The 9986-nt window shown below is 42.8% G+C and overlaps 2 protein-coding genes across 7 annotated transcripts in view; one reads left to right on the top strand and one right to left on the bottom strand.

Moving 5' to 3' along the window:
* The window catches only part of LOC128879456 (protein BCL9 homolog), a 9963-nt gene extending 3857 nt beyond the window's left edge, over nucleotides 1-6106 (top strand). The window contains exons 5-7 of one of the 2 annotated variants that reach the window (XM_054128601.1): nucleotides 52-514; nucleotides 985-1156; nucleotides 1239-6106. In XM_054128601.1, the coding sequence (XP_053984576.1) occupies nucleotides 52-514; nucleotides 985-1156; nucleotides 1239-3108 (2505 nt within the window). In that variant the 3' untranslated portion in view covers nucleotides 3109-6106. Of the gene's footprint in view, nucleotides 1-51; nucleotides 515-948; nucleotides 1157-1238 lie in introns of both variants that reach the window. The other variant, XM_054128600.1, reaches the window with a different exon arrangement.
* On the bottom strand, nucleotides 5800-9738 carry LOC128879457 (zinc finger Ran-binding domain-containing protein 2-like). 5 transcript variants are annotated; one of them, XR_008457641.1, is made up of 8 exons: nucleotides 9294-9737; nucleotides 8774-8826; nucleotides 8563-8644; nucleotides 7988-8318; nucleotides 7572-7729; nucleotides 7470-7508; nucleotides 6764-7284; nucleotides 5800-6071 (listed from the first exon to the last, which is right to left on the bottom strand). XR_008457641.1 is itself a non-coding variant. In XM_054128604.1 (8 exons), the coding sequence occupies exons 1-7, from the start codon at nucleotides 9365-9367 to the stop codon at nucleotides 7242-7244; spliced, it is 780 nt and encodes a 259-aa protein (XP_053984579.1). In that variant the 5' UTR covers nucleotides 9368-9737; the 3' UTR covers nucleotides 5800-6970; nucleotides 7222-7241. The 5 variants fall into 5 exon arrangements, 4 of the variants coding, with proteins under 4 accessions (XP_053984579.1, XP_053984580.1, XP_053984577.1 ...); XM_054128604.1 differs by having other exon boundaries at nucleotides 5800-6970; nucleotides 7222-7284; XM_054128605.1 differs by having other exon boundaries at nucleotides 5800-6970; nucleotides 9294-9738.
* Between the last annotated feature and the right edge of the window lie 248 nt (nucleotides 9739-9986).

The following is a 9986-nucleotide window of genomic DNA, read 5'->3' as shown; positions in this document are numbered from 1 at the left end:
ACGTATTGTCTACGTTTGTCTACAGTCGTAACGTTAATCAAACTTTTACAGGCCAGCGTAGGAAGTCCCGGTGCCGGCGTTCCGTTACGCGGCGCCGGTATGGTCGGAGTTCCGCGTAGTCAAGGACCACCGCCGCCGTATCATCAAACGACCCGATCCGCGAGCGTGCCAATCGCGATACAAAGTCCGAATCCATCCTCGCCTAACAACCCGACTAGCAATTTGTCGTTACCGTCGCCTCGCGCGAGTTCGGCGCTGAACTCGCCCGCGGACTGCAACAGACAATTTCAACTCAGCAATCAGAGATCGAGTCATCTACCAGGACAGAGTCCGACCAGTCAAGATTCCCCGAATCCAACGGTCGGAAACGCGTCGGCCGTGTCTACGACGAGACTGAACCACAGCAACCCCGGCACGCCGGTCTCACACTCGCACATCTCGACGCTCAGTCCCAGCGGACCGGCTACTCAAAAGGATTCTTCTTTGGACTACCCTCCCAGTCAACCACCGAACGGTAAGTCGCGAGATACGGCGATCGTTCGCACGATACATCAGGTTCTAGCACGAGTTCGAGCACGAGTTTGTTCAGAGGAACGTCGTGGGTTAATTGGAACCTGAAGAGAAACGTGTTTTGTAATTGAATGGTTCTCTATTATAGATGAATATTTATTTTCCATATCCTTATTTTTATACAGACTAAAAGTACTAGAACTAATAACTAAGAAGTAAGAACTAAGATACTAAAACTTCTTGAACGAACTCGTTGTTCTACCTGGATTACTTAATAAGAGCTGTTTCGTACATTGAATAATAAATTTGCGTCAAATTGCGCTCGAAGGATCTCTATACCGAGTAACAATGGTTATCGCACTACTGTATAGTATATATTAAAAGTTCACTGCTTAAATGTTGCGCGGTGAATTGATCGTGTTATATGTTACAACATAGTGGATGGTATGTTTTGCCGCACGCTGCAATCCTTAGCCCAGCAAAAGCAACAGCATACCGGAGCTGTGAACGCGGCAGGCGTGAAAGAAGCAAACCTGATGCCGGTGCCGAGTCCTCAACAGATCCAGTATCTCAACACGTTCGAAGGCCAGGAATTGACTATACAAAAGCAGCCCAATACGAGTCTAAAGGATGGCAACTTGTCCACGTGAGTAATCTAATAAGCTAATTTTTGTTTGGTAATTACCTAGTTACCTAATTACCACGGTGGTGTTTACTTGTACGTTTAGGAACGCTGGCAGCAACACGGAGATACCCAACAGAATTCTGCCAGGAAGCTTGGACAGCAGCAATCAGTTTCCAGCTAGGTCGGAGGGTGCGAGTCCGGTTCAGATGGACAGCATGAACCGTGGCTTTACAGGTTCGTTGCACAGTCCGCATACTCCTCACACGCCGCACACGCCCGGCAATGGAGCTCCGCACACTCCGGTGGATTCCGGTAAACCTGGGAATAAATCAAGTGCGAGTGCGCAAAGTAGTCCCGCGTCGCATAGTACGAACATGCCAGATAGTATGGGTCCTCCGAGAACAGTGCCAGCGTCACCTACTATGAAACCTGATACGTCTCCGCCGTCGATAAAGGAAAGTCAACAGCAGCAAACTCAATCTCAACAGCAACAGCAGCAGCAACAGCAGCAGCAGCAGCAGCAACAACAACAACAACAACAGCAGCAACAGCAGCAGCAGCAACAACAACAGCAGCAGCAACAGCAACAGCAACAACAACAGTCATCCGTAGTGAATCCAAATAATTCCGGAAACCCAACGGTAGTACCTTCGTTAGGTCCAGGCGCCTCCTTCCCCTGCGGTAGGCCATCCATAAACGTGAGTCAACCTTCAGACAATGTGCCTCTTAATCCCAACAATATCGGAGGGCGACTCGGCAGTTTGACCGCCATGAGTACAAATCACTTTGATCCCATAACTTCCTTGGCTCAGATGAGCCAGCAGCTGACCAACACGGCGGCCAGCAATTCGTTGGGCAACGAGGGACCCATCCACACTGGGAACACCGGGATGATGCAATTCGGCAACCCCCACGGGATGCACATGATGCAAATGAGCGCCGAGATGAACGGAAGCTGTCACATGGGCGGTCCGAGCAGCGAGCCGGGCGAAGTGGGAGGGATGTGCATGGGCCTAGCGGGACCACCGACCAGCTACAGTCCCACGACGTCTCACACGGGGAGCCCCGGCGTGCCTAGTAAAATGGGGCATCCAATTATGGGCCACGGTATGATGACCGGCCATTCGGGTAACGCCGGCGGTGCGTACCCGGGTGGCGATCCTCACGCGCCACCGCCGAGATTAATGACGGGACATCTAACCGGTCCCAGCCCGTACAACGGGGCGAACGTTCAAGTGAAACCCAGCGCCCCGAACACGATACAATACTTGCCAGCGAGGCCGAACGTCGGGCACACGCCCAGAGGGCCGCCCAGCCTGGACTTCCTTCAACGATTCACGAATCCCTTGTCTAATTTAGAGTCGAAGATGGCCACACCCTCTGTAAATCTTCAGTACTTCCCGAACGGTTGCGTACCAAATAGCATGGGCCCTCACGGCGGCATGCCGTCGAACATGAGCGGCGGGCTACCCGGGATGGGCGGCTCGCCGAGGATGGACGGGCAATCGATGAACCCGTCGGTCGGCGTGCATCCGTCTATGAGACCGGTAGGCAACATGAGACCGCAGCCTAATTTGATGCGAATGCAGCACATGGTTGGCGGCGGCGTCTTTCCAGGCAGCTCGATGGATCCAGATAAAGTCTTCCCGCCCGACATGGTGTCGCAGGTGCCCAACCAACCCAACCCCGGCATGTACGTGTCCGGCAGCAAAGGGAGCCCGATGGGCCTCGGTCCCCCTCCCGAGGCGACTCAACCGCTACCGCCGAGCATGGGTGGTGCTACTAGTAATTTCAAAAACAGCCCGTTCGTCGGTAGCGGGCCAAGCATGTCGGACCCGAACTACGCTCAACAATTCCACAACTTCCAGCAACAACTGTACGCCACTGGGACGAGGGGTAGCGGGCCGCCACATCCTAATTTACATCCGCCGCCGAACTCGCATTCGCACCAGCAGTTCTTCATGCCCAAATAAAAACACGTTTGCTCGATCCAGGGAAGAGATAGATAACGATATATCGTAACGGCGATGATTACGATCGTGGTGGCCTTTCGCGGTGTCCTTTCGACGATTGCGTTCGTACCCGGGGACCGGAGCTTGATCCGATTCACCAAGTACCCCGGGAATATTTCTGGAGAGTGTACACTTTATTATTAAATTAAGCGATCTTGTAAAGGACAGATAGTATGTCGAATTTGTTAAGGTTCTAATGTTGATGTGATGATAATTATCAAGAATAATTATACCGTAACCGTTTTACCGTAATGGTTGCAGCAACTGGCGTGTAACGAGACGCTTTTCTCGTTCAATTCTTTATTTACGGTGTTGTTTACGTACGTGTTACAACCGATAAGCGTGTTTGGTTCGTTTAATCGACGTTCACGGGGCCCGCGGCTCGAGCGATTTATCCTGCGATAGGTTAAACTATTTTACAAACGTATCAGCGATCATTGTTGAGCGTAACAGGTCGTCGGATTACATTTATCGTTGGCTCTTTGCGGCACGAGAACTCGAGGAGCGATCCTCTAGGATCCGGAAGATCCGGACGACCTAGAGGATCGCTAGACTCGAGCAATTTTGATACTAGCTGGTTCCGAGTCGAGCAAAATTTTCCTCGGAATATCAAATGACGAATAAAAACAACGTATAGCAATTTAATCGCGACGTTTATTCAGAATAGTTAAATGTTTTATTTGTTCATTGTGAAATATTTTATTGTGTAATTAAAATTCGAATTTTTATTCAACGAGGAATGAATAAACAGTTGTGTGTGTATTTTATTCGTTATTTGAGCTTTTGATCTAGACGAGAATTTTGCTCGTTTCGAATGTAACAAATTGTTAAAGTGGTCACTGATGATGATCATCGAACGGACATTTTTCAGGTGACCTTCGCTTCTGTTGCAAAGAGTTCATCGACCATTCAATTATCCTTTATCAACGACGAGTTGAAAACATTTAAAAGTCGAAACTGTTTACGAATACATTATTTCTGTACATTTACAGTCAGCGTATTAAATATTCGTACAGGAACCATTTATTTGAAATGGGACGCTGTACGAATACTTTTTACGAATACTTTTTACGAATACTTTTTACAAATACTTTTTACGAATACTTTTTTTAAGTAAGAAACTTAACAAATATTTTATAACGAATACACGTCCAGAGGGATCTGGTACATTTTCGCGCGGATAACGAATAACGAATAAATCTTTATCTGGATAAAAGTTTATTCGACGACGTGTCGCTGATCGTTATTCGAACGAATGCTGTGCGATGGGAGTACTTTGTACTGTAAACACGATAGAATGTCTTTTACTTGGCTGACCCAGCGAACATTCTTTTTGCTTTCGCTGACAATTGTTTTTTAGAGTTCTGAAGAAATTGTAAAATGTATAGTGCGAAATACATGTACAAATACGTAATAATTTTAGGTTACGAAAGTCAGGTGCGAAAGGGTTGAACGCAATTGAATTTAAAATCTGTAAAAAGTTAACTTGGCGTTCCAAAGCCAGCACTGTTTAGGCAAAAGTTCACTGTAATATCGTGTTTCCAATACGAGATGATCTATAATTCTTTGCTCGCTTAAAAAATTCATTCGACTATCGGTGGGATCGACTAACAAAATTTACACCTAACTTGCAACATAATTATTTCGTCAGATTTCGAGAATAAATCTTCGTAGATGTCGTCGTTAAATACGTAATTACATTTTGTATTAATGTAAGGTAGACATGTGTTTGCTCTCAACTCGACAACACTCTGGAATAATCGTTGATCGTTGTTACAAATCGAAATTTGTACGAGTCTGCGCGATAAATCGTTACGGTCCGTGGCTCCCTTTTTAACAACGTCCCCGCGTCCGTTGGATCTGTTCCGAGTCGATTTCTTTTTCGTATCAGAATTCTCTCCAAGTAAATTCGAAACTTTTACGAAACGAGAAAAAGAAACGAGGGGGGAGGAGAGAAAAAAAACCGAAAAAAATCGTGTAAATACCGATGTAAAATCTGACCCTTTTTTTGTTTGTTTTCGATAGCGATCGTTATTTCGTCGATCGGAATTAACGGTAGCGAAACCGACACGAAGGAATAGAAAACGCACGAATACAACCGTTGCCGAGAGACTCGTGGATGATTTAAAAAAAAAAAAGAGAGAAAAAAAGAAACCGATTAAAGAAGAAGAAAAAAAACAAGGGAAAAGTAAACAGGCGGATATATGTACTGTACCCTCATCTTCCTTTATTGTTCAAACAATTGCTCGTGATAAAGTAATTGTGCGAGAATTAACGAAGTATTTCGAAGGAGCGACGCGAAATGGATATACGCCGGTGAACATAATTCATCATCCTTCCTCTTTATCACTAAATACTTAAAAGAAAGAAAAAAAAAAAAAGAAACGCAGTCAAGCAAGCTCAAATTCATAATTGTACATATATACGATATACATATTATATATATATATATATTATATATATTATATATACCTGTTGCAACATACTCCTTGCAGTATCGCCCGTCCCTTCACCTCCACCCCTCTCACCGTTCCCTCGTGACCAACAAACTGTGCATAATCATGACCCCTTTATCCCTCACCCACCCATCCCAAACACCCCCACGTAGTTTAACGATAATAAGAAGAAAGAAGAATAATTGACTAAGAACAATTATGTTGTTGATGAATGATTTTTATTATAAATGAAAAATAAAGATATTTACAAGAAGTCAGTATCAAGAATTGATCGAATAAATGGGTTTTTTTCGTAGCGGGGTATCTGAGAGGCGGGTCGTCGGAGTTTTTTTGATACGTTTTACTTTTTCGCCTGACGGGGGTCTAAAAAACGCGCGCAGCAGGCTTCCGACACGGCGAAACAAAATCTCAATGCCACGAATCTTTTCAATTACAAAAAGCAGGCTGCTGCTTCCAGCTTACTCGGATCTGTGATAGTCAAAGCAAGAAAAAAAAATGTATCCTTTTTCTCTTCATTCCGAAGACGTCAAAGACATATCTGTATTCATTAGGGAATGATTCCTTTTTTCTTTTTTTTTTTAAATACTACATTTACGGTTTCGTTTAATCGTTAGTTGTCGCGCATGGAAGAGAAAGAAAGCGAGCGAGAGAGAAAGTGATTCGCGTGGCGAGAGAAACAAAGAGTACGAGAGAACTAAAAAATTAAAAAAAAAAAAAGAAGAAGAAGAAAAAGAAAGTCTTGTTTTCGAAGCAGCTCTTTGAGGCAATATCGAAGCGAATCGTGAGACGTGTGGATACGAGAGAGCGTCGTGCGTTTGTGATAACGTAATTAGAAGTTTTAAGATGTGGCAATGATAGAGAGCTTTCACGGAGACTTTATACGTTTGAATTAGTTAGAAATAAGATTTCTTCTACGAATTCGTAATGCAGCTATTACAACGAGTCGTGTAACGTCGTCCATAGAGTTATATTAGAATTACAGATTTTCCTATCTTTTTTTCTTTTCTCAGTGTTTCCTTTTTCTTTTCTCTCTCTCTTTTTTTTCTTTTCTTTCTTTACTTTTAACTAGCGAAACAATGCATGCGCCTAGTATCTTTACGGAAATATTCCGTAATTACTATGCAATATTTAGGACGATATCGCGCAAATAGGCAACCTACATTTCACTCTCCATCCATAGACTCAACGAAGCTACGAGTTCGATCACAAATGTAAAGCTTATCGTTAATCGATTCCCCTTTGCAATAAGTCATATATTGTCCATCACTTTATCCAAAGGTGCTCACTAAATCACTAAATTTGTTGCGTTGTGTACATCTCTTAGTTCGCCGAGCAATTATTTATTCGCTCTTGGAATTTCCTCTCACCTGTAAAAAATCATTTATTTAACAAGCGATTATACTTTCATCCCCCCATCGGGTTTTTTCTAAGTCTATGTATCTTCCTCTTTGACCATGCCATTATAATCTAACGTCTACTGGTCTATAATAGAATACGAATAGAGTACTTTCTAAACGGCGCAAAGCAAAGCAAACAAAGTATCGTTCGGCAATCGCGTTACGATACTGCAAAAATTCATTCATCGCAATCAATTTTATACCCGAAACCCAAGTCAAACCTTTCCTTCTGCGAAGCATCTCAATGACTGGATGTTCCCGAATCGCGCCAGTCGTCTCTATCTCTGTAAAAACGTTACGATTGTGTAGAAACATTTGTCAACACTTTTCTCACCGACTAAGTACTTATACTTCTTCGAATCGTTTAATAATAATAAAAATTATCATTAACTATGTCAGCAAAACTTCTCCACAATTGTATAGTTCTTTTTTTCTTTTCTTTTTTATTTTACTTTACTATCGCTATTACCTTGATTGCTCTTCCGAGGACGCAGTGCTCCCATTTGTACTGAAAATTAAGAGTGTGTAATATACTAATTATAAAAAAAATAACAATCGTGTGAAAATTTACTTTTTCTTTAGCGCAAAATCGTCCCACTCGCTAAGATCGTATTTGGATAAGTCCCCGTCTTCTTCGTCCTCCTCGTCCTCTTCCTCCTCCTCCTCCTCCTCCTCCTCGTCCACCGCCTCTTCACCTTCTGCATCGCCTTCTTCTTCTTCTACTTCCGCCTGGAATTCGGAATTACAGGAATTCCGACAACAAAAATAAGTAAACAGCCGCACAAACATATTTTAACTTTACTCTTATTCACAAAGGCCAATGTTTCAATGATCTTTCAATGATGCTGTGATTAATTTTTAACTTCGCAAGAAATCACGAATCCTCTCGTTAAAAACAAATCGTTAACAAAGTTCCGAGGTTCGACACGGAACAAAGTTAAACTATGCTCGTTTAATTCACGCTGTGCTTAATTTCCATATAATTACATTTTCCTCGTGTCTCTCCTCTTCGACAACCGCGTCCCTTTCGTCCTCGTCTTTCGATTTGTTACGCGGCGGACTGCTATACCTAGAGTCTTTGGAATCGTCGTCCGAGCGATTTTCGAGTCTCCGTTTCTTCCTGCGGCGTCCGAATTCGTCGTACTCGTCGTCGTCGTCTCTTCTTTCTTTATATTCGACTACCCCTCGGTCGTTGTATCCTCCTCCGTACCCTGTACGTTCCTCGATTTCCCCGAACTTGGGCGCGTTACACATGTTACATTGCTGTCTGCGCGCCCAGTTCACGTTTCCACACTTGCTACATTGCCAATCGTCGGCACTAGAACGCGAAGGGAACATTTAAATTGATTTTTACGTCGAGTTACTTAATCTTTGGCAACGTAGGATAAAATCAAACCGCGCTTACACGACTATCGACGTACTTTTACCTTTTTAAAAAACAAGTAAACGCCATTGTTGATTTACAGAATCGTTTACTCACCTTGTCGCCGACCGATTTATGTTAGTTTTGTATATATTCAACAGAAATGTACAATATACTGGAAATTAATAGTGGTATATACCTGAACAATCCCCTACTTTTTTCCGCTGCCGCTTTTCCAATTTCTTGTCCTAATTTCTTTTTCTTAGGACATTCTCCTCTGTCTGTGCGAGAATATACTTTGTTAACGCATGTACACGCACGGATAAAATTACACAGCTATAAAACTATGGTAACATTCGTTTACTTATTAAAAAACTGTATCATACATTACCGTATCAAATGTTATATACCTTTTCCGCATCGATTACAAGAATTTCGTCTTGCAAAATTTACATTGGCACACCTGAAAGATTAAATACTTTTAATGCGTCTCGGATATAAGAATTGCCATAGCAACGACTGAACAATTTTCTAACGAGTCCACTTTAATTTCTTTATTGTAATTCTCATTCAATGATATATTATTCCAATGGATTTTCTTTGATATCCAAGATTTATATAACTATAATATAACTTTCCTTTGAATCTTGAATACCATGAATGTCACAATGAAAACAAATCAAATTTCAAGGTGTACTATTTAAATACTATTCGTATACTAATCGACTCGTTTAATAATCGATGATTGCGATCGTGTTATAACCCGTTTGTTATTATTTACCAAATAATAGTTATATCGACATAGAGAGGTCAACGACAAGTAGCCTGTTGTGTACAAAATTTAATCGTAACATATAAACATGAAGAAACATCTAACAGGAAGAAAAAGCTACGTGATATTGTACGAGACGTTATCGTGTAATTACGTACTGAGAATCGGGGCAAATCCAGTCCCCGTCATTAACGCTACGTTGACTATCCTCGTCTACTTTACTATTATCCATTTTGCGTTCGGTTCTTATCGGCTGCAAGTAAACTCGACCGACTATTTCAATCGTACTTGCATTTGATTCTCAGCTGGACGTTCCTTTTTAGCGTGTCTAACCTTTACGATGACGTTACTTATTCTAACGCAGGTGTCGCGTGAAAAAAGAATGATTTTCTCTCGCGATCTTTCGGCGTGCTGCTCTTTAGAACGTGTTATAAGCGCTACCAGCTATCGCATTAGTCGCGGGTACAAATTGATGCATCGAAACTATGGAGTGCAGTACGCTATAAGTGCGACATTAACGGCGCAATCACAGCCTTCGACCATGAAGTACATGGACCGCTCAAGCACGCTCAAGCTTCATAGTTCATAGACTGAGCAAGACTGAGCGGAGCGTAACCAACATCTCCGTACAAAAAATGAGACTCGAAGCTAATGCGCATTCGTCGAGTCCGAAAACTATAGCAAAAATTCCATATCTGTGACAGGATTCGACCAATGGTCGAAGAGTAGTTCAGCCAAGTTCAGCAAACTGTTTCCCCACAGCTATCGCCCATTGATTGCAGCATTGACTGACAAATTTCCCTTCAATTTCCCTTCATTTCCTGACACATTTCCCTGCAATTTCCCTTCAT

The sequence above is a fragment of the Hylaeus volcanicus genome, chromosome 7, assembly GCF_026283585.1.
Source record: "Hylaeus volcanicus isolate JK05 chromosome 7, UHH_iyHylVolc1.0_haploid, whole genome shotgun sequence".
Taxonomy (NCBI): Eukaryota; Metazoa; Arthropoda; class Insecta; order Hymenoptera; family Colletidae; genus Hylaeus; species Hylaeus volcanicus.
The sequence above is the reverse complement of the archived record's forward strand: the minus strand, read 5'-3'. Positions and strand labels throughout refer to the sequence as shown.

Bases quoted from the DNA above. Each gene is read 5' to 3' on its own strand.
- LOC128879457 (XM_054128602.1), bottom strand. From the start codon at position 9,367: ATGGATAATAGTAAAGTAGACGAGGATAGTCAACGTAGCGTTAATGAC. The intron at 8,827-9,293 runs GTACGTAATTAC...TTAATCTTTCAG, and splicing joins TGGATTTGCCCCGATTCTCA to GTGTGCCAATGTAAATTTTG. The intron at 7,285-7,469 runs GTAATAGCGATA...ACGTTTTTACAG, and splicing joins TCCTCGGAAGAGCAATCAAG to AGATAGAGACGACTGGCGCG.